The sequence below is a fragment of the Coloeus monedula genome, assembly GCF_965178545.1.
Source record: "Coloeus monedula genome assembly, chromosome: 1".
NCBI classification, from domain to species: Eukaryota; Metazoa; Chordata; class Aves; order Passeriformes; family Corvidae; genus Coloeus; species Coloeus monedula.
The window spans coordinates 1,008,855-1,032,121 of NC_138781.1; the positions used below are offsets into that span (position 1 = coordinate 1,008,855).

The following is a 23,267-nucleotide window of genomic DNA, read 5'->3' on the forward strand; positions in this document are numbered from 1 at the left end:
CCGGCCGCCGTATGCGGAGCCACTTCCGGGCTCTCCCGGAAGTCGCCGTTGCCATGGAGAACCCGGAAGTGGACGCTGCCATGGCGACCCCGGACGCCACGCCGAGCCCAGCTGTAGAGGGGTCGCAGGTGGGACAGGGACCGGGGGGTGCCCGGGGGGTCGCCCTCCCCTCCTCAAGGGGTGATCGGAGGTCGTATCCCCGCACAGGCGGCATCAACCCTCCAGGCATGGCCCCCCTTCCCCCGGGCATCGCCGCCCACACACCTCGGGAGGTGCCTTGGAAAGTCACAGGGTGGTTTGGGTTGGAAGGGACCTCAAGGATCATTCCATTCCCACCCCGTGTCTGCGGGTGCCCTTCTCACGTGCAGTCGGCTCTGTTTCTCACTGGCAGGAGGAAGATGAGCAGGAGGGGCTGGAAGAGAGTCAAAGCTCCGCATCCAAAGCAGAGACCGAACGAAGGGTAACTCCAGCAGGGCCCAGCCAGTGTCCTGGAATGGTTTGGGTTGGAAGGGACCTTAAAGTTCATCCCATCCCACCCCCTGCCGTGGGCAGGGACACCTTCTCTGATCCCAGGCTGCTCCCAGCCCCGGCCAAGCTCCCTTGGGCACTGCCAGGGATGCAGGGGCAGCCCCAGCTGCTCTGGGCACCCTGTTCCTTCCCATCTCCTCGTGTTAATAACCCCTCCCAGGAATAGTTTCTTTTGTCCTCACGTGTCCAAAGCCCCCCACAGGGCCTTGCTGCAGCAAGGGAAATGCCACTCGCTCGGAATTGGTTCTCTCCCTGACTCATAGCGGAGTTTTCCCCCCAAATTTCCCCTTCTTCCTTTCCCTGCTGCGTGTCTTGCTTTGAAGAAGTCATTCACAGCTGCTCCAACACTTGGTTCTGGGTTTTTTCGGACAGAGTTCTGTGACCTCTGTGAACTCCCAAGACCAGGAGCAGGAACAGGAGCAGGAGCAAGACCAAGACCAAGAGCAGGAGCAAGAGCAGGAGAAGGAGCAGGCTGAGGATGAGGAAAGCATCATTTCCTCACGGCTCTCTGACACGGAGCCCAAGGGTGACGCCCCCAGGTATCACCCAAACATTCCCCTGGTTTAAATCCAACAAGTCCTGCCTCAGCTCAAACCTCCACGTTTCGTTTTAGAGCAGTCCCAGCAGGTGAAGTGTGAGAGGTCACTAAAATCCTGAATGTACCAGAAATCCCCAAGATTTTGTCCCAAACTAGAAGTTGTCACTACACAATTATTGAGCACGGGCTGTCTGGAGGAAGTGACTGAGGGAAAACGTGGGATCTACGCATTCCAGGGGTTTAAAAATCCTCAGTGCACGTGGCTGTAGCAGCTGGATGGGCCCTGTGCCCTCCTGGTGTGGGTTTTACCCAGGAGATCCTCCAGCCTGTGGATATTTCCTGCAGGAAATTGCCAATCAGCTGTTTGTTGGGAATTGAAATGACTTTAAAAAAGGCTGCGTGTGACCAAAGAAAATCCCTCTCCTACTCCTGCAAACATTTTGCTTTCCAAGGCTAAGAGGAAGAAGCCCTGTGTGTATCCAACACTCCTGGGCCTGGTACACACGAGGAAATCAGGAAATCAGGATCAGTTTGACCCTCCTCTTCCCACATCCTCCGTTTTCCAAGCAGGACAAGGCTGGAAGGAATTTTCAGCAAGCCCTTGCCCGCAGCTGCTTTTAGTGGGGAATAAAAACTGCAGCTGCATAATGGCCAACACTTGATTTTTAAATTTGACTCCTCTGCCTCACCTTTAGCTGGCAAATACTATAAATTTCAGTTTAGGCAGTGCAAGATTCTCCTTTTCCTCTCCTCAGAGCACTGAAGCGAGTCCAGGCGTTCGTGCGGGTCAAGCCAACAGCTCATTTTGCCCAAGATATGATCAAGCTTGGGTCAGACAACAAGGTAGAGTAAAAGAAGTTGGAAGTGGGAAAGATTTGGAGTTTGAGTCCAGCTTTTCCCATGGGGAAACAGGATTTTTCCATCCCTTGAGGCCATGGATAACAGTTTGGGGGGTGCTGCTTCACCCGTTCCTGCTTGGCAGTGGTTTTGTCACGGTGAGGGTGAGCATGGAAAATGCACTTCCCATGGTACAGTCACCAGGAAAACCCTCAGCAGGACTGGGACTGGCTGATCCAGGAGGAATTCCCAGTGATAACCACAGTTTGGCACAGTTTGTTTCTATCCCCTCTTATGCAAATCCCTCCCTCTGCCTTCTCTTGCTTAATTAAGAATTTCCCTGAGGCACAGAATCACAGGAAGTTAAACAGATGAGCTTAACCACATTGCCTTTTTATTTATCACCAGAAATCCGAGAGCATTACCAGATATTTTTAGGACATCTAGAACTACCCAAGGCAGTAAAATAACCCTGTTATTTGTGCTCCCTCTTCTGCTTAACCCCAGGTCCTTGACTGCTGAAAATCCTCAGGGCTGCTGAGTTGATCTTTCTCTCTTTTTGGCTTGCAGAGCATCAATATCTACATCCGAAGGAGTCCCAGGGGAGGAGCTGTGAACAACTCTCACACTGACTGGTCCTTCAAGCTGGATGGGCTCCTCCACAACACTTCCCAGAAAATGGTTTATGAGACCGTGGCCAAGGACTTGGTGGCCAAAGCTTTGCAGGGCTATAATGGTGATTTATTGCAATTTTGATTATTTTGATCATAAAAAGAGACTGGACTTGAGGAGAGATCCATTTGTTCTGTTGGAGGCTCCCTCCCCAGTTTATTCTTTTGCTTTTGAATTTTTTTTTTTAGGCACCATCATGTGCTATGGGCAGACTGGGGCTGGCAAAACCTACACCATGACTGGAGTGACCTCTGACTACAGACGCCGAGGGATCATCCCCAGAGCTATCCATCAGGTATCCAACAGCTTCTGGGTGGGAAAAGAGGTGGGAGAAGCACCAAGGAACACTCTGGGATCAGCTCTTGCTGATATCCAAGTGTTTTAACACAGTGAGTATGTTTTATGTGAGTTTTTCCCCTCATTTTACCCAAGGGATGATGGTTAAAGAGTGAAGGAGTTTTTTTGGCATTCTCAGAGGTTGTTCCTCTTTAGTTGCTGTTTAAGTTCTTGCTGCTCCCCAGATGTCACCGAGCCTTCGAAAGAGGTGTTTTCCAAAGTGTCCTTTCATGAAATCAGGTTAAAACTGATCATAAAATCGTTAAAAATACACCTCTAAGGCACAGAGGCACTGGCACAGAGCAGCTGGGGCTGCCCCTGGATCCCTGGCAGTGCCCAAGGCCAGGCTGGACATTGGGGCTGGGAGCAGCTTGGCACAGTGGAAGGTGTCCCTGCCCATGGCAGGGGTGGCACTGGATGGGCTTTAAGGTCCCTTCCAACCCAAACCATTCCAGAATTCCATGATTTGTAGGATCATTGAATCCAAATCCAAGCTGAGCCCTCAGGGACCACAGCTCAGATTTAGCCCCACACAGCCCCAGCTGCACTTGGAGCTGTTCAGAACTATCTCTGTATAAATACCTATATTACATAACTTTATATCTTGTATACATCTTAGTGTGTTTATTTCCATTTTATATCTATTTATACTTTATTTATATTTTTACCTGTTTCTATTTTATATCTATTTTTCTCTTGCACCTATTTATATCACACCATTTATATCTCCTATCAACATCTACATAAATATCTCCTCTGAAAAGCCACAAATACCTACAAGTTCTGCCTGTGAACGGACACAAACCCTTTGTCTTTGTGCAGATCTTCAAAGCAGCTGCAGAATTCCTCAATGTCATGGTCACTGTCCGAATTTCCTACCTGGAGATCTACAACGAGGCCTTGTTCGACCTCCTGGCGCCAGGGCTGGCCCGAGGGTGCAGGGACACCCAGCTGGTGGTCAGGGATGGCCCCCAGGGGGTTTATGTCAAGGGGCTCTCCATCCACCCCGTCAGCCATGAGGAGGAGGCCCTGCACCTCCTTTTTGAGGTAAGAGAAGCCAAATATTCCATTGGATCCCACAGTTGTGGGTGTTGGCTGAGGGAGGAGGTGGAAAAGCAGGAGCAGGTTGCCAAGATGGTGGAAGGAGGTTCAACCACCCCTCTTGAGTGTGGGTAGAACGGCTGGGAACTCTTGATCTTGCAAGGAAAATGTCCCTGGCTCAGGGATTCTGGAAGATGCTCCAAGAAAAGATGATTTGGGATGGTCCTGGCACTGCTGGAATTCCCAGCAGGGCTGTTCAGGGTGAGAGATTTGTGAGGGGTCTTTGATTACTTAGATCAGCATCTGTCTTTTCCTCATGGCTGTTTCAGTTCTTGAGGAAATCAGGGATAAATAATTGGATCTGGATGCAGGAATTTTCAGCCAGGGCCATCTGGTGTCCTTAAAGTCTTTCTCTGGCCTTTTTTATGACACAGTGCTGTCCTGGGCTCTGGAATGTGCAGGGACTGCCTTTTTCTTTTTAAAGAGTAGAAGGAATGTGATGATGGCTGGGAAAGCTGGGAACGTCCAGCCTGGAGAAGAGAAGGCTCCAGGGAGAGCTCAGAGCCTCTTGCAGGGCCTAAAGGGGTTCCAGGAGAGCTGCAGAGGGACTGGGGACAAGGCCTGGAGGGACAGGAGCCAGGGAATGGCTTCCCAGTGCCAGAGGGCAGCGATGGATGGGAGATTGGGAATTGGGAATTGCTGGCTGGGAGGGTGGGGAGGGGCTGGGCTGGAATTGCCAGAGCAGCTGTGGCTGCCCCTGGATCCCTGGCAGTGCCCAAGGCCAGGCTGGAGCAGCCTGGGACAGTGGGAGGTGTCCCTGCCATCCAGGGGGTGGGATGAGATGACCCTTAAGATCCCTTCCAACATCCCTTTGTGTTCCTGTCAGAGGTTCAGATCCGTGGCCATTTGAAGCTTGGGGAGCTCTTTGCTTTTCCAGTCATCAGGAAATGGGAAGAGCCACAGAGATGTTGCCTGGCTTATCCTCAAAAAGCCACAGTTCCATGAGCTGAGCCTGGAATTTTCTCTCCATTGGCAGGGTGAGACCAACAGAGTGATAGGAGAGCACACCCTGAATAAGAATTCCTCCAGATCCCACTGCATCTTCACTTTGTACCTTGAGGTGAGAGCTCCAGCCTTGTTCCTGGGCACTGAAATGGCTTCCTAGGGGTTCAAGAGGACCTTTGCAGTTCTGGTTTTTCCTGTGTTTCAGTTTTGTCTGCTCCTAAGTGCAGGTTCTCTTCTTCTCTCCCTCAGTGTCGTTCCAGAGATTACACAAATCCCAAATGCCTTAAATCTAAAATCACCTTAATTGACCTGGCGGGATCCGAGAGGCTGAGCAAGACTGGGGTGAGCGATGGGAGCTGCTCAGGTCCCTTTGGAGCCCGCACTGTGGAAAAACAGGGAAGGGAAGGGAGCTGGGAAGGGGCTGGAGGATTCCTGAGGGAGCTGGGAAGGGGCTGAGCCTGGAGCAAAGGAGGCTCAGGGGGGACCTTGTGGCTCTGCACAAGTCCCTGACAGGAGGGGGCAGCCGGGGGGGTCGGGCTCTGCTGCCAGGGAACAGGGACAGGAGGAGAGGGAACGGCCTCAGGCTGGGCCAGGGCAGGCTCAGGGTGGATATTGGGAACATTCCTTCCCCAGAAGGGCTGTCTGGCCCTGGCACAGCTGCCCAGGGCAGGGGTGGAGTGCCCATTGCTGGAGGGATTTACCAGGCCTGTGGATGTGGCACTTGGGGACATGGGGCAGTGGTGGCCTTGGCAGTGCTGGGGGATGGTTGGATTCGATCTAAGAGGCCTTTTCCAACCTCAGCAATTCCCTGATTCCATGCCATTCCGTGTTGATCAGAACCAAAATGGCATCAAGCCCGTGACAAACACACAATTTACCCTTTGGGAAGGAAATGCAAATCCTTGTAGACTTGTAACGGAAAGCCATGGTTTAGGAAAACTCCTTTCCAAACCGAGGAAAGCTGCAGATGATGAATTTTTTGGCCTGAATTAACTCCTGACCCTCGGAGTCAGCGCTTTCCCCCTCGACAGGGAATATCCTCTCTCCTGCCGTTTCCCCATTATGGAATCTTTTCCTGTTGGTCTCCGTTGCAGTCGGAAGGGCAGCTCCGGGTCGAAGCCTCCTACATCAACAAATCCCTGTCGTTCCTGGAGCAGCTCGTCATCGCCCTGGCCGACCCCAAGCGGGAGCACATTCCCTTCCGCCAGAGCAAACTCACCCACGTCCTCAAGGACTCGCTGGGTAAGAGCTGGCAATTCCAGCAGCTCCTGGCAAACTGGGGTTTCAGGCAGCAGATCAAGTCCTAAGGCTATAATTCATCGTGGAACCCTGGAATGGTTTGGGTTGGAAGGGACCTTGAAGCTCATCCAGTGCCGCCCCTTGAGGGACACCTCCCACTATCCCAGGCTGCTCCAAGTGTCCAGCCTGGCCTTGGGCACTGCCAAGGATCCAGGGGCAGCCACAGCTGCTCCGGGCATCCTGAAAAGCAGAACCTTCATAAACACCTGGAACTCAGAGTTTTCATTCCCATCTTCCTCCTACATCCTCATTCTGTGAGACACAAATTTCCCCTTTATTTTTAAGTCACTCTCTGCCTCTTTTTCTGTGCCCTTTAGAGGGACAGTTAAACTCTGGCTGTTTCTCTGTGCTTCTTCAAACTGAAAGTAGCCTTGGGTGGGATACTGGGAAGGAATTCCAGGCTGGGAGGGTGGGCAGGCCCTGGCACAGGGTGCCCAGAGCAGCTGTGGCTGCCCCTGGATCCCTGGCAGTGCCCAAGGCCAGGTTGGACACTTGGAGCAGCCTTGGACAGTGGGAGGTGTCCCTGCCCATGGCAGGGGTGCCACTGGATGATCCCTGAAGTCCCTTCCACCCCAACCCATTCTGTGATTCCTCTCCTCTGATTTAATCAGAACATCATATCAGACACTGCAGAAAAGGAAACAACAAAAAATAATCACCCCAAATTGTGTTATTTGCTTTATTTTTGTTATCATTTCTTCCCAGGGGGAAACTGCAACACTGTGCTGGTGACAAACATCTATGGGGAAGCATCTCACGTGGAAGAGACTGTGAGTTGAGGGGATTCCTGCAGAATCCAAGCCTTGCTCCTGCTTGGTTTTAAGGAACAGTCTCTGGAGGCTTTGGCAGGAAAACATCCCAAACTTTGGAGAGCTCCTCTTATCCCAAAGGCTCAAAACCAGACTCCTGTCACATGAGAGCCTGCAGCACAGCAGGCAGGAGCTGCTCAGATTTAAGCTCACTGGAGAGTTGTTGTTATTATTATTATTATTATCATTATTATTATTATTTAATGTGTTTCCATGGGACATCACATCACAGACTCACTGGAGTTGCCCCAGTTCCCAGCAGAGCTGAGCTGGCTCCTTGCTGGAGCAGGGATCAGGAGGACCCTCCCAGGAGGTTGTTTTTTAACCTGTGAAATGATAAAATAGGTGAAAAATCCCCCTGTGGGAACTGGATCCGTAGCAAACAGGAGGGAATCACCTGGAGCAGTTCATACATTTTAGATTTCTCTGCTCCTGGATCTGATGGAATTAAGTAGAAAATACTAGGAAAATGATATCTCTGCCCAAATCTCTCTGATTTCCTTTAAACCCTTTGTTTTCCAGCTGTCTTCCCTTCGCTTTGCCACCAGGATGAACTGGGTGACAGCAGAGCCTGTCCCCAACGAGCCCTTTTACAAGGAGGTACGGACAGCAGGGGCTGGAGGAAGGGGGATTATCCCAGATTCGTTCCTATTGAGGATGACACCCGTAAAAAGCAGAGGAAAATCGGGTAGTTTCATAAACAGCCCTTCCTCAGCCAAGCTGACACTGCTGGTTTTAGGTGGGTGATGAAAGGGATCAGTATTAATCCCTTTTTCTGGGGAGTGAATTACAATTCCCTGTTCTGAGGCACAGCCATGCAGGTGCTCACATCTTCCCTGACACCTGGGAATTCTTTCTCCTGCATATCCCAACTTTTTCTGATGGGATTCAGCTCTCAATGGAGAGATTTTATTGTGAATTATTCCTCTGATATGCAGGGAAATCATCTCCAGTCCTCCTGCAGCTTTATCCCCGTTGCTGCTGGTAACAGAACAGCTTCTCCACAATTAGAAAACTTGGTTAATCAAGGAAATCATTTAAAAGAAAAGGCCCACAGGATTTTAGATGCCCTGGGTGCACTTTCAGAGTGAAAAACAAACTGGAGGAGCTGGAATTGGAAGGGAACTTTTGTGCTTTGGTGCTCCAGAGGTCACTTCAAAGCAGCTCAGTGTCCACTTCTTCCCGAATCCCAAGATTTTTTTATATTCACTCTTCTGAAAACACATTTGAAATAGTGAATCCTTGGAGATATTCCATGGATACGGAGAAATTCAGTCAAATACAGCACAGGGAAGTCTCTCCTTTGTCCCAGTTCATGTCAGAGCTGCTGAGTTGAGGGCAGAGGTGAGCCCTGCACAATGCTTGGCTTCCAGGATAATATCCCAGAGCCCAGAACTCGATGGTCCCTGCGGGTCCAGGTCAGGAAATCATCACTTCATAAAGCAGGTGGCCCTTCTTTGGTGGCTTGGGCAGACTGTGCAGGCAGGACCCAGCAGAAACCATCCTGTTGGGGGCTAATCAAAGGCAAAATGATTTCCAGACCCACAAATTCCCTGCTGCAGGCCCTCAGGGAGCTGGGATCCAGCTGGGATATTGTCCAGCAGCCAATTTTGTGCTGTTTTTAGCAGGGCTTTTTTTCCCCGATATAATTCAGTCATTTGCTCACCCTTTTTTCCCTGTCAGGTGTCGGTGAAGGCTTTGGAGGAGGAGATCCAACTCCTGAAGCAGGAGCTAAACATGCAGAACTTCATCGTAAGGAGCACTGGACTCAGTGTCCAGGGGGATTGTGTCCTTCCTTCTGCTTCCAGCACCATCCTTTGGGGCTTAGGGAAACCTCCCAAGATCCCACACAGAGGGATTGTGTTGGAATCTCAATCCACTGGAGATGGTTTCTTTCCAGGCTCCTGATGCCTTTCTGTTGGTTGGTTGCTCCCAAATCCCATCTCCTGGCAAGTCAGGTGATGAGAATCCCAAGCAGAACTGGGCACAGCAATGCCAGGTGTTTGCCAGACCAGTGGAATCCCAGAATTCTGGAATGGTTTGGGTTGGAAGGGACCTTAAAGCCCATCCCATTCCACCCCTGCCATGGGCAGGGACACCTCCCACTGTCCCAGGCTGCTCCAAACCAAATCCAGCCTGGCCTTGGGCACTGCCAGGGGTCCAGGAGCAGCCACAGCTGCTCTGGGCATCCTGTGCCACCCTCACAGCCAAGAATTCCTTCCTTAAATCCAGCCTGAATCTCCCCTCTGGTAGTTTAAGACCATCACTCCTTGTCCCACCATGGCAGGACCTGCTCAGAGCTTTGTCCCCACTGTTCTCCCAGGCCCCTCAGCTGTTTGTAACTCCCTGATTGTCACTTTTCCATCTTTTTTTTTAAGGCAAATCATTCCTTCATAAGTTACAAGCCCCTGACTGCAGCCCAGAGAGAAGAAATCAGATCTCAAGTGCAGAAATACCTCAGAGGAGTCATTAAGGAAATCGATGTAAGTGGTGAAAAAAGGACTGAAATCCTGATTCCACCCCATTTTCCTCCAAGAGAGGAGCAGTGAAAACATCTTTGGAAGAGGCTGTTTTCCACCCCAAACCCACCACAGAACTGTGATTTAATTCCTTTTTGCATGTTTAGTGTGTTCCATGTTTTCATTCCAGTTTTGCTGGTTTGGAAGCTCCAGGAGACTTTCCCTCAGTCTTAAAAACCCTTTAAATTGATTTATTTGGAACTCCTTTAGAGAATTAATACTGAAATTGATGGCTTTGTACCTCTCTTCCTCAGATAGTGAATGTCAGGCAGATCCAGGAGGTGTTTAGACAGTTCAAAGTGATTGTAAGGTAAGTTCACAGAATTCCAGACTGCTTTGGGTTGGGAAGAGCCTTAAGGATAGTCCCATTCCATGGGATCCCATCCCATAGGCAGGGACACCTCCCACTATCCCAGGGTGCTCCGAGCCCTGTCCAACCTGGATTAAAGGTTCAAACGAGGTGATGGCACTGAGCAGAGTTGGTTTGGCTTGATGTGACCATCAAAAGCTTCTGGGAAGCATTGAAATAACCATCAAAAACTTTAATATCCAAGATCCCTAAAGGAATGTCATGGAAAAGGAGAGGAAGAGAGCGGACAACAGGATGGGTGTTGAGGGATAAAAACCACAGGGAAAAGGTGTTTTTCTTTGGGAATCCGACCTTGGCAGGGATCCCAGGTGTGTCTGTGTGGGACAGGATTCCTGAAGGGCTGGTTTTTCCTCAGCCAACAGGAGGAAGAAGTGGAGTTCAGGCTCCGCAGCAAGTACGGGCTGGGACACGGAGACTTCGCTGCTGACTCTGAGGCCAAGGCTGGGTGGAGGTCTGCTCTGCACACTGAGGAGGCTCAGGACAAGCAGGAGGACACGGTAATGCTGGGGCTTGACCTGGCCCAGAATCCACCTTAGAACCGGCTCCTTTGCTGCCAAAATGGGAATTGCCTCCAATGCAGCTTTTCCCTGCTGAAATCAAACTCAGAAACCTCAGTGGGGTGAGTTTGCCAAAAAAAAAGTGTCCAGAGCAGAGATGCAGCATTATAAAAGGAATTCCTGTCAGCAGAGGGATTAATTGGGCCCTTTATCTGCACAGAATAATTTATTAAACGGGAATTAGAATCCCAGAATGATCTGGGTTGGAAAGGATCTTAAAGATCATCCCGTTCCATTGGGTGGGACACCTCCCACTATCCCAGGGTGCTCCAAACCAAATCCAACCTGGCTTGGACACTTCCAGGGATCCAGGAGCAGCTCCAGCTTCTCTGGGCACCCTGTGCCAGGGCCTCCCCTCCCTCCCAGCCAGGAATTCCTTCCCAAAATCCCATTTAAACAGGCTCCCTTTCAGTTTAAAGCCACCTACAATGCCATCTACAAAGTGACCTGTCCAGCACTGGTGTCGGGAAGGTGAGGTCCTGCCTCTGCTGAGATCCCTGTGTTAATCCTTATAATTTCTGGAGCCAAGTGTAGAAATCACACATAATGCATAAATCCTGCCCTGGGCTCTCACAGAGTTTTTAATTCCCAGATGAGGCTGGAGCAGGGGAGGGAGGAGCTGCTGGGCGAGGCCTGGACAGTTTCCATGGTGCAGACACATGGGTTGTTCCTCTCTGCTTCCAGGGAAGGGGAGATGAAGGGGATGAGGATTTGGAGCTGGAAGAGGATGAGGAGGCTCTTGAGGGAAGTCCTCCTGTATCCCCCGTTCCTGATGGGAAGAAGGAAGCCAAGAAGGATGATGAGCAGCTCGTGTGAGTTAAGCAGTCAGAAAGTTCTCCTTTATGTCCGATAATCACAGAATCGTGGAATTGTCAGGATTGGAAAAGCCCTCCAAGGTCATTGAGTCCAACCATCCCCAGCCCTGCCAAGGCCACCCCTGCCCATGTCCCCAAGTGCCACATCCACAGGGCTCTGAAATCCCTCCAGCAATGGGGACTCCACCCCTGCCCTGGGCAGCTGTGCCAGGGCCAGACAGCCCTTCTGGGGAAGGAATGTTCCCAATATCCACCCTGAGCCTGCCCTGGCCCAGCCTGAGGCCGTTCCCTCTCCTCCTGTCCCTGTTCCCTGGCACCTGCTGTCACCCCCAGGGCCTTTCCCAGCTGCTGTCCCCAATTCTCGTGGTGCCCCAAGTGCAGGACCCAGCAGTTCCCAGAGCCCAGCTCTGGTCAGGCAGGAATGTGCAGCCCACAGAGGAAGGAATGGAGGGAGCTGGGAGAGCAGCAGAGAAGGAGAAGAGATTTGGGGAGGGAGGGGGGAACAATCAGTCCTGAGCAGAGCAAGAGCCTTCAGTTTACACAAATAAATCCCTGCTTGGCTCCTCCCTGACATTTCCCTGAAGTCCTCGTGCCAGGGAGCAGAGGAAGCACCAAGGCTGTGGTGGCCACGTGAGCCCTGGGCTCTGCTGGGCTCTTCTGCTTTTAGGGAGGCACCAGGAGATCTGGCCAACACTCTCCTGTCTGTGTTCCAAGCCCCACTCTCCTCTCACACTATTCCTTAGGAAGAAATTCCCTGTGAGGGTGGGCAGGCCCTGGCACAGGGTGCCCAGAGCAGCTGTGGCTGCCCCTGGATCCCTGGCAGTGCCCAAGGCCAGGCTGGATTTGGTTTGGAGCAGCCTGGGACAGTGGGAGGTGTCCCTGCCATGGCAGGGGGTGGGGTGGGCTTTAAGGTCCCTTCCAACTGAAACCATTCCAGGATTCCATGATGATTCTATTCCCTGCAGTTGAGGCTGGAGGGGTTTGTGGAGGGAAAGGAGCAGGGAACCAGGCTTGGTGTAGATGTGGGGTTGGATCAAATCCTTGGAGATTTCTTTTGGAGAGGGTTATCCTTTGTCCAGGTGCGCCCAGAGCTGGACAGGGTGGGACTGTTGTCCTTGAGATCCTTCTCAAGAGAGCTCATCCGACCTGGCCTGGATTCCATAGGATCCAGCGCAGTTCCTCCACTCTAAGAATGAAGGACTTTGTGGGAACAAGGCTGATTTTATTCCTTGTCACTGGGTATTTCCCTGGAAACTCTGGTAGCAGCTACCTCAGATCACCTGTTTTGAAATCAGCAAAGCCAAACCCGCTGCATGTTTTGGTTCCGGTTCCTCTGGTGAGGAAATGAACAAATCTGGTTCACCTTTTCCCCCTTTTTCAGGAAGGAAATAGGTGGGAGCCCTCCTCCTGAGCCAGGCCAGGATGAATCCTCACCTTTAGAAAGTCCCACCAAGGATGTGGATGAGGAAGAGGAAGGAAGTGTGCAGGACAGTGATGAAGAGGTCCCAATCTCATCTTCAGGGGAGGATTCCCAGAAGCCTGGGTAGGTTTTCCCTGTGAGGGACTAAATCCCCTTTTCCAGAGGGTGTTTTACACTGGAACGATTGGATTGTGTTCCCTGAGTGCACCTACAAGGGAAGGGGCAGAGCTCTGGAGATCTTCAGGGAATACAGGACAGGAGTGGTGCTGGGAACACCCTGAGCTCCAGATGATGGTGGTGAGGGTCACCTCTGTGCTTCGAGCTCTGCCCAGCCAGTTGTTGTTGAATTCTTTTGAATTTTAATTAATTTAATTTCTTTAATTTCATTTTATTTAATTAATTTAATTCTTTAATCTCTGAAAATTTCAGCATCCCTTTGGTGAGTGGGAAAACTGCAGGGAGTCCTCACATCCAGCCAGAAATCCCCACAGGCATGGAAATGGGTCAACAGAATCACGGAATTCCAGGCTGGCTTGGGTTGGAAGGGAACTTAGGGATCATCCCATCCCACCCCCTGGATGGGCAGGGACACCTCCCACTGTCCCAGGCTGCTCCAGCCCCAATGTCCAGCCTGGCCTTGGGCACTGCCAGGGATCCAGGGGCAGCCACAGCTGCTCTGGCAATTCCAGCCCAGCCCCTCCCCACTCTCCCAGCCAGCAATTCCCAATTCCCAATCTCCCACCCATCGCTGCCCTCTGGCACTGGGAAGCCATTCCCTGGGTCCTGTCCCTCCAGGCCTTGTCCCCAGTCCCTCTGCAGCTCTCCTGGAGCCCCTTTAGGCCCTGCAAGAGGCTCTGAGCTCTCCCTGGGTCCTTCCCTTCTCCAGGGGAACATTCCCAGCTGTCCCAGCCTGGCTCCAGAGCAGAGGGGCTCCAGCCCTGGGGCAGCTCTGGGGCCTCCTCTGGGCTCTCTCCAGCAGCTCCAGGTCCTGGTGCTGTTGGCCCCGGGGCTGGGGCAGCTCTGCAATGGGGTCTCACCTGAGTGGGGCCGAGGGGCAGAATCCCCCATTTCCTGCTGCCCACGCTGGGGCTCAGCCCAGGATGTGGTTTGTGGATTCCAGGAGAGCAGCGAAGCTGTCACAGGAGAATTCTCTCCTGGAGCTCCCCAGCCAGGTTCCATTCCCTCCACGTGGGATTTGTGTCCCTCTGGCACTGCTGGGGCTGCCAGGACAGGCTGCTGCTGCAGCTGCAGGGGGCACATCCCAGAGCACTCCAGCAGCTCGGAGCTGGCTCTGGGAGCTGGAGCTGTGGCACTTTGCCCAGGGGCTGTTGTTTACAGCCCTGTGCCAGTGCTTTGGCACGGGAACAGCGTCACACAGCCCTGGAGGAGCTGGAAAATGCCCTTAAGAGGTTACTCAGGGAAGGCAGGAGTTGGAATGTGGCTTTGCCCAGGCCGGAGTGAGGAATGTGGAGCCTTTGGTTGGAATGAGATGAGCTTTAAGGTTCCCTCCAACCCACATCATTCCATGGTTTTCTGTTCCTCCCTGCTGCTCCCAAATCCATCCTGCTCTCCAGGAATATCGACAGCACCCAGCGGCATCTGTGGGCTGTGACATTCTCCCTTGCTTTGCTGGGAGTGCTTCCCACTGGAATAACACCAGCTGTTCACGGGGGCATCAAAGCCCCTTCATGGAAAAGTCGGGAATGGCACTTGGGATTCAGACTGGGAAAACAGGCATGGCAGCAGTGCTGTGGGGCCAGCCAAGGCCCAGAGCTGTGGGGTTTGGCTGGTGGAAGGGATGGATCCATGCTGGGAATCCAGCACGGGAAGAGCACAGGCATTTGTTTAACAATGGGGAGGAACAATATCCATTCTTTCTGTGAAAATTCAATCCATGAAAGGCCGGCTTGCCAGGGAATACTCAGCTCTGAGGCATCTCCTGAGGAATATGGTGTCCGTGTGAAGGACTTTGTTCTGGGAGCAGCCTGGGGGACAGTGGGTGTTGGGGTTGGCACGGGAACGGTGCCAGGGAGCAGCCAGGACAGAGGGACTCCAAAGGAACCCAGGGAAATCCCATCCAACCTCAGCTGTGGCCATTCCCAAGGACTGGGGAGGCCACAGCTCAAATCCTGTGTCCAGTTCTGGACCCGTCATGACAAGAGGGACACTGAGGGGCTGGAGCATGTCCAGGGCAGGGAACGGAGCTGGGAAGGGGCTGGAGCCCCAGGAGTGGCTGAGGGAGCTGGGAAAGGGGCTCAGCCTGGAGCAAAGGAGGCTCAGGGGGGACCTTGTGGCTCTGCACAAGTCCCTGACAGGAGGGGGCAGCCGGGGGGGTCGGGCTCTGCTCCCAGGGAACAGGAACAGGAGGAGAGGGAACGGCCTCAGGCTGGGCCAGGGGAGGCTCAGGGTGGATATTGGGAACATTCCTTCCCCAGAAGGGCTGTCTGGCCCTGGCACAGCTGCCCAGGGCAGGGGTGGAGTCCCCATTGCTGGAGGGATTTCAGAGCCCTGTGGATGTGGCACTTGGGGACATGGGGCAGGGGTGGCCTTGGCAGTGCTGGGGGATGGTTGGACTCCACGATCATGGAGGGATTTTCCAAGCTGAGCCATTCCATGATTCCATGCTGCGGGGCAGGACAGAGTGACCTCCCGTGTCTGTGCCTGCTTTCAGGTCCCCTTCATCCAAGGAAGAGGCGTTTGAGCTGTTTAAGAAGGAGGCTGGAAGGGAGATCCATCAGATCTTCAGGGAGAACAACAGAATCCTCATCTCCAGGAAGAAGAGAAGCTGTTCCGTGGCAAACAGGATCAACCACAACAAGCAGCAGATGGAGGGAATCACGGAGGCTCTGGAGGCTTGGAAGCGGAAGCAGAGTCAGGAGGGTGAGGAGGCAGCGTGGGACAGAGGGATGGAGCTCTGGGCTTCAGGGAATTTTGGGTGGTCATAGATTCCAGGATGGTTTGGGTGGGAAGGGATCTTAAGGATCATCCCATTCCACCCCTGGATGTGCAGGGACACCTACAACTGGCCCAGGCCGCTCCAAACTAAATCCAACCTGTCCTTGGACACTTCCAGGCATCCAGGGGCAGCCACGGCTGCTCTGGAAAATCCAATCCAGCCCCTCCCCACCTTCACAGCCAGGAATTCCTTCCCAATATCCCATCTAAACAACCCCAGGGATTTTTCCCCTGGGAGCCACGTCAGACCCTCCATCAGGGTGTCCCATCTGCAGAGCCCTGTCCCTGCTCTCTGCCCTCACCAGAACCTTCCCTTCCTTTCCTTCCCCTCCAGGAGAATTCGTGGATGAGGAAGGAAAGATGATCATCAAGGAGAAGGAGCTTTCCCTCATCCTGAAGCTGAAGGAGCTGAAGGAGGCGCACAGGGCTGGCTTTGCTGAGCTGCAGGACCTGAAGGCAGAGATCCAGTACTGCCAGCAGCTCGTGGATAAGTGCAGGAAAAGGCTCATCTCAGGTAGGAGCACCAGGGTTCAGCAGCCCCCAGGTTACCTGGGATAAATCCAGGCTGGAGCACTCACAGACCCTGGAATTCCGGAATGGTTTGGGCTGGAAGGGACCCGAAAGTCCATCCAGTTCCAATCCCCTCCCACCATCCCAGGCTGCTCCCAGCCCCAATGTCCAGCATGGCCTTGGGCACTGCCAGGGATCCAGGGGCAGCCCCAGCTGCTCTGGCAATTCCAGCCCAGCCCCTCCCCACCCTCCCAGCCAGCAATTCCCAATTCCCAATCTCCCATCCATCCCTGCCCTCTGGCACTGGGAAGCCATTCCCTGTTCCTCCATCCCTTGCCAAAGTTCCCATCCTCTGTTGTCCTTTTTCCTGTTGCCTTCCAGGCTGGATTTTATCCATGCTCAGGTGGGGTTTTCTGAGCTAACCCTGAACTGCTGCAGATCCTCTCTCCCAGACAATGTCCCTCTGCTCCCTGGGCACACCACGATGTGGGGGAAAGAGCCTCCCACAAGGAATTTTCCAACAGTGCTCCCACTGCTGGCCCTGGATCTCATCCCTGATTTTATTTAATAGAGGTGGTGGTTAAGGAATTGCCCTGGGACAGGGCTTGGGCTCTGGATTCCCGGTATCTCCTCTGTCCCTGTGTGATTTCCAGGTTCCAGTGTTGCAGCCTTGTCAGGAAAAAGAGCTTGGCCACAGCTCTGCTGGGGAAATCCCTGCAAATTCCTGCTGGGCTCCACCTTGGAATCTGTGGATTCAAACTACCCCTGCTGTATCCCTGGATTTGCCTCTCTGATGGAAGCCAGTCCATGTCTGAATTCCAGAGCCCCAAACATTTGGATGCTGTGCACATGGCAACGTTTGCCAGGGGCCAGCTTGGATCCATCAGAGCATCCCACGCTGGAAGAAACGCACGGATCATCCCAGGGATAAACAGGGCCCGATCCCAGCTCTGCCACCGCTTCCTGTTGGATCCGGGTTTGGCATTTTTGGGTGCTCCAGATGTTTGCTGTTTGTTCAGACATCCAGGACTCACCTGATCAGGAGGGGAGTGCCTGGGAAATGCCCGGGATTGATAAGGACGTAATTCCCACCCGCTGCGTGCTCTCACTGGCTATTATGGGATGGCAGGCGGCTGTGCTTGAGTGCGTGGGATTGAAATCTGAGTCCCAGGCGTGCTGCTCGTTCCAAAGGGATTCCAGGGGCTGCAGGAGCGGTGCCTTCTCATGGCCAGGGCACTGTCCCCAGAGCTGGCCACCACCTCCCAGCCACCTCAGCACAGCCATCAGCCTCCTTCTATTAACTTTTCCAATTGTTTAAACTCAAAATCCTGGAGTTCTGAGCTGTCTGAGGGTTTAAGAGCACTGAGATCCCACCTGATCCATAGGGAGAACCAGCCCACAATGTCTTCTGGGTCATTAATTACAGCCATTAATTGCCTCTCTTTGCTTTGCAGAGTTTGAGATCTGGTACAACGAATCCTTCCTTATCCCTGAACACGTGAGGGAAGCTCTGAAGCCTGGTGGGAACACCAGAGCAGGAATGATTCCCATAAACAGAGTCACGTGCCTGGTGAGTTATCCCGGAGTTCTGCCGGTTCTCCTTGGGAGCCACGTGGGGGGTGGTGAGGGAGCCTGTGGAAGGAGGAGGAGGAGGAGGAAAAAGAGGAAGGAGGAGGAGGAGGAGGAGAAGATGGAGCTCTGTGAGGCACAGAGGGAATATCTGGAGCCACATCCTGCTGCCACATTCCCTGCACTGATCAGAGGCTAAATCAGGACAGTGACTGAGGCACCTGGGCGTCTGTGGAATATCAGGAACGGGGCAAAGTGCCCGGGGCTGCAGGGATGGTTGGGAGCCTGATTCCCAGCCTGTGGGATCCGAGGTTTGCAGCCAAACCCTCGTGGCACTGGTCGGTACCAGTCCTGTGGTAGGAGCCACCACTGTGGGGCCCGGGGGCTTTTGTCATCCTGAAAAAACACATTTCGGTTCAAATCCCCATTTCCCGCAATTCTTGCATCCAAAAAAAGTGTGGCCAGAAGGAAAGGGAGGAATTCTGCTCCTCTGAGGCGATTCCCCACCTGCAGAGCTGCCCCAGCCCCGGGGCCAACAGCACCAGAACCTGGGGCTGCTGGAGAGAGCCCAGAGGAGGCCCCGGAGCTGCTCCAGGGCTGGAGCCCCTCTGCTCTGGAGCCAGGTTGGAAATATTCATTTTCCCTGTGGGAAAATCCCAACCCTTGCGGGTTTTTGCCCAAAGCTGCTCCTCCAAGGTGTGGGAAGGGGAACCTCTCACTTCCAAGGCTTTTCCTGGCTGAATCGGTGTTCAGTGCAGCAAACGGGATCGTTATCCCAGGTCTCCGGGGTGTGCTTTGCACATGGAATGGGGAATGCTTTTCCTGGCAGGACGAAGATGAGCAGGACAGGTTTGAGCAGATGCAGGAGATGGTGCTGCCGGAGAGCCCGGGCTCCGAGCCCTTCTACAGGGCCAGGATGAAGACGGAACAAAAGGTAACCCCAGCTGGGCCAGGGAGAATCCCACAATGGATTGGGATGAAAGGGACCTTAAGGATCATCCAGTGCCACCCCTGGATGGGCAGGGACACCTCCCACTGTCCCAGGCTGCTCCAAGCCCCAGTGTCCAGCCTGGCCAGAACAAATTCCACCAGAGAGCTGGGAATGTTCCCCTGGAGAAGGGAAGGACCCAGGGAGAGCTGAGAGCCTCTTGCAGGGCCTAAAGGGGCTCCAGGAGAGCTGCAGAGGGACTGGGGCCAAGGGCTGGAGGGACAGGACACAGGGAATGGCTTCCCAGTGCCAGAGGGCAGGGCTGGATGGGAGATTGGGAATTGGGAATTGCTGGCTGGGAGGGTGGGGAGGGGTTGGGCTGGAATTGCCAGAGCAGCTGTGGCTGCCCCTGGATCCCTGGCAGTGCCCAAGGCCAAGCTGGAGCAGCCTGGGACAGTGGGAGGTGTCCCTGCCCATCCAGGGGGTGGATTGGGATAATCCTTAAGGTCCTTTCCAACTGAAATAATTCTGGGATTCCATGGAAACACCTCAAAAGCAGCTTTTCAGTGCTCCAGAGAATCTCCCAGGGATTCTTGACCCTCCTTGGAGCCTGCTGGGATCTGCTATTGGCAGAGCAATGCTGCTGTGATGGGGATTTTCCCAGCTTTTCCCAGCACCACTTGGAAAGGCCGGGAAGGTGGTTGGGTTTATTTTTCAGGAAAAAAGCTTTTCCAGGTGAGAGCTGTGCTGAGGTCAGTGATCCCTTTGTGTTCCTTGTTCCCAGCACACCTTCAACAGGACCATGGCGGCCCTCCAGAAAATGAGCAGGAAACCCGGCCTGGTCACGGCTGCTGGGAAGAAGAAAGCCCTGTCCTTCCTGCCCATCACATAGCCTGGATCCCAGCATTCCCTAAGGAATGCCACCTCAGGAAGTGCCTCCTGCTTGCGTCCACCATGGATTTATATGAATAAACAGCAGGAAAAGCAAACCACGCAACCTTTGGGCAGGCAGGGAGTCCCTGGGCATCGATCCCGCTGTTTGGACAGGACACGGGCCAGGCAGCTCCAACAGCACCACTTGTTTTCCTGAGCCTCTGGAAAAGGCAGGGTCATGGCAGAGAGGTTGCTGTGGACAACCCAGGCTGCTTCTGATTCCCTCTTTCCTGGTGCTGGAGCCACAGGATTCCTGGGCTTGTTCCCTCTGGAGCAACCAAGTCATGGCTTGGCCTGTTGGATCTGCCTGGAGAAGGGAACGGAACAAAGATTCATTTCTGGGTAATCATAGAATGGTTTTGGTTGGAAAAAACCTCCAAGATTGAGTCCAACCATTCCCCCAGCACTGCCAAGGCCACCCCTGCCCCATGTCCCCAAGTGCCACATCCACAGGGCTGGGAAATCCCTCCAGCAATGGGGCCTCCACCCCTGCCCTGGGCAGCTGTGCCAGGGCCAGACAGCCCTTCTGGGGAAGGAATGTTCCCAATATCCAACCTGAGCCTCCCTTTGAGGCCGTTTCCTCTTGTCCTGTCACCTGGGAGCAGAGCCCGAGCCCTCCTGGCTCCGACCTTCTTCCAAGGAATTCCCAAGAGCCAGAAAGTGCCTCCTGAGCTTCCTTTTCTCCAGGATGAGCCCCTCCAGCTCCCTCAAAATTATTTGGGAGGCTGGAAGAAGAATGCTGAAAGCCCCAAAGTCAACCCCCCGCAGCTGCCAGGAACATCCCACTGCCAGAACCAGCACCAGCCATGGTGGGAGCATCCCTAATCCAAGCATCCCAGATTTTCCACCTGCTGCCCCCATGTACACGGAAAGTGGGAGAATTAAGGAATCCACGGTTCCGTTTGCTTTAATTCACTGGAGCTTCCTTCTGTCCCCACAACAGCACCTGCCCCCTGGAAGGGCACTGGAGAACATCCCAGAAATCACCTTTTCCTTCTAATGACCCAATTCCAGAGGCTCACAGAGCTGCTGGGAATTCAAGGCAGGCTGGACTTCCCAAGAAAACGCTTCCACACGACTGGAACGGAGCCTTCCTTTGTCCTTCACCCACCCCTCCTCTGCTTCCCACCCCATCCCTGTGGGTCCCTCCTGCCCACACCCGAATCTGGGAAAATCCCAGAAATCTCAATATTGGAAGCTGTAAATGTGGTGCCAGTGTCTGGGAGTGCCAGTGATGCCAGGGGTGATGCCAGGGGTGTTGACACTGGGCTGTGGGTGACCCCGGGGCACTGGTGCTCCAGGGCATGGGAGATGCAGGGAAGCAGCTGATCCCAGGATGGTGAGCCATGGGTGATCCAGGGGTGCTGGTGATTCCAAGTGTGACACCAGTGAGATCCTGGTGTGGTCCCGGGGAGATCTCAGTGATCCTGGGGGTGATCCCAGTGTGATGCTGAGGAGATCCCGGTAAGATCCTGCCTGTCCCATGAGTGATCCAGGTGTAGCCCTGGTGATCCTGGCAGTCCTGCAGCTCATCCAGGTGTGGCCCCAGTGATCTCCTATCGGATCCTGGCGAGATCCTCAGGATCCCAGGGGTGATCCCAAGGAGATCCTGTGGCCAGTCCTAGTACGGCCCCAAGGGAATCCCACTGAGATCCCGGGAACAGTGTGGCTGAACCTGGTGCGGCCCTGGTGATCCTGGGGAGATTTCAGTGATCCCGTAGCTGATCCTGGTGATCCTGGGAGTGACCCAGGCGTGATCCTGAGGAGATCCTGGTGGTGCAGTGGCTGACCTGAAGCAGATCCCGGCAGTCCCAGTGTGCCCCGCTGACCCCTTCCTGGATCCCGGTGGGATCCCAGTGACACCCAGGCTGATTCTGGCGTGCCCCCGGCGATCCCTGGAATGATCCCAATATGGTCCCAAGAAAATCCCGGTGGTGCTGCGGCTGATCCCGGTGGGATCCCGGTGGCACCGCGGCCGATCCTGGCGTGGTGCCGGTGCCCGCTGTGGCCTCGGCGATCCCGGGGGCGATCCCGCTGTGCGCCGAGAAAAATCCCGGCGGGGCCGCGGCTGATCGCGGCGACGTCCCGGGCCCGATGCCGGCGCGTCCCGGGGCCCGGCGGCCGCTCCCGGAGGGATCCCGGTGCTGCGCGGTGCCGCGGGAGGAGGAGCCGGCGGCCGGGGCGGATCGCGGCGGGGCCGGGCCGGGCTGGGCGCGGGTGGCGGGGGGGCCCCGCCGGACCATGTGAGGAGCCCCGACGGGGCGACCGGGGCCTCCCCGGCCAGGGGGCACTTGCGGAGCCCCGCGCCCGCCCACCCACCATGGGGGATTTCTACGACCCGGAGCACCCCACGCCGGAGTAAGCGCGGGCCCTCCGCGGCCTCGGGCCCGCCGGCACCGCGCGACCGCCGGCAGCCGGGCCGCTGCCCCTTCCCCTTCCCGTTCCCCTTCCCATTCCCGTTCCTTTGCCCCTTCCCTTTCCCTGTCCCGCCGCCCTTCCCCATCCCTCCGTCCTCCCGCCGGCCCGAGGTAGGCCGCGCATCCCCGGCCTTGCGTGATGGCCGCGGCCGGGGCGGGCGCGGGGAGGGCGGGCAGGGAGCGCGGGCAGGGCGGAGAGCAGGCGGCGGGAGCGGCGGGAGCGGCCGCGCCGGGGGTGGCGGGTCGGCTCGGGGGCCGTGTCCCCCCTGTCCCTGCCCGTGTCCCTTTCCCTGTCCCTGTCCCGTCCCTGCCCGGGGGTGCGCGGGGGGAGCCGGGCGGAGCGTGCGGACGTGTCCCGGCCTCCCCGCGGGGCCATTTTTCAGTACCTTCTTTATTATTATTATTATTAATGTTATTTTGTCTAGTTACCGAACCCCGTCTTGCTTTTACCCCTGGAATTCTCTCCCCCCGGCCGGCCCCTGCCCTGACCCCATTTTCTGCCAGGAGGAAGGAGCCAGGGAAGGGGGAGCAGCCTAATGGCCGGGAACTCTGGTTCTCCTCTGGATGGGGAATTTCACCAACCCACCCCCCTCATTCCACCAGGGCCTCCGGCTTTATCGCCTCTCTGAGAAGTCACTCCGTCCCTGCTGGGTTTCTCCCCCCCCACCCCTTTCCCCCTGCTTCTCAACGCTATTTTTACAATTTTAGACTTTCTTGGTGAAGGATTATGGGGCTCCATAAACTTTGCCGGCTCTGGGGTGGAAGGAGCAGACATCTGGCATGGAGCACCCCTTGAGCGACGGCCAGATTGGAGGCAAAGCTAAAAATGGTGGTTTTTTTGAGCAGGGACAACAGAGCAAACCTTTTTTGAGCGAGTTCTGTCTGTGCCCACCTGGAGCAGCTGAGGAACAGCTTCCCCTTGTCGCAGCTGAAACGGTGCCGGTGGCTGAGCCGTCTAAAATTAGTAGGGAACGGAGGATTTCATTTGGAACCCAGGTTGTGTTTTGCCAGATGTGGCTCCCGGGATGGGAGAGCCTGGAGTAAATCCTGGTTTACTTCAGCTTAACCCTGGTGGGACAGTCCCTTCCCGAGAGCTCCTCTGGGTCCAAACCACTCTCCTGTTCATCCCAAAACTTTTAGGCTAATTTAGGTGTTTTGCCTCCTTAGTTTGGAGCGTGTGGAGGGATCTTGGTGCCCAGGGTTGGGCTG

The 23,267-nt window shown here is 54.6% G+C and overlaps 2 protein-coding genes across 2 annotated transcripts in view; both read left to right on the forward strand.

Moving 5' to 3' along the window:
• Positions 1-11: 11 nt before the first annotated feature.
• Positions 12-19,600, forward strand: KIF9 (kinesin family member 9; the record flags this gene model as incomplete). Its single annotated transcript, XM_082292045.1, has 22 exons — positions 12-128; positions 392-460; positions 901-1,067; positions 1,822-1,909; positions 2,474-2,639; positions 2,764-2,870; positions 3,734-3,958; positions 4,989-5,072; positions 5,207-5,299; positions 6,052-6,199; positions 6,962-7,026; positions 7,588-7,665; positions 8,749-8,817; positions 9,839-9,894; positions 10,310-10,451; positions 11,196-11,323; positions 12,708-12,869; positions 15,418-15,626; positions 16,036-16,215; positions 17,666-17,781; positions 18,610-18,714; positions 19,493-19,600. 22 exons carry the CDS (start codon positions 12-14, stop codon positions 19,598-19,600), a joined length of 2,682 nt encoding a protein of 893 aa, XP_082148171.1.
• Positions 19,601-21,836: 2,236 nt separating this feature from the next.
• The window catches only part of SETD2 (SET domain containing 2, histone lysine methyltransferase), a 52,163-nt gene continuing 50,732 nt past the window's right edge, over positions 21,837-23,267 (forward strand). The window contains exon 1 of the mRNA XM_082302727.1: positions 21,837-21,999. Within this exon, the coding sequence (XP_082158853.1) occupies positions 21,962-21,999 (38 nt within the window). The 5' untranslated portion in view covers positions 21,837-21,961. The remainder of the gene's footprint in view (positions 22,000-23,267) is intronic.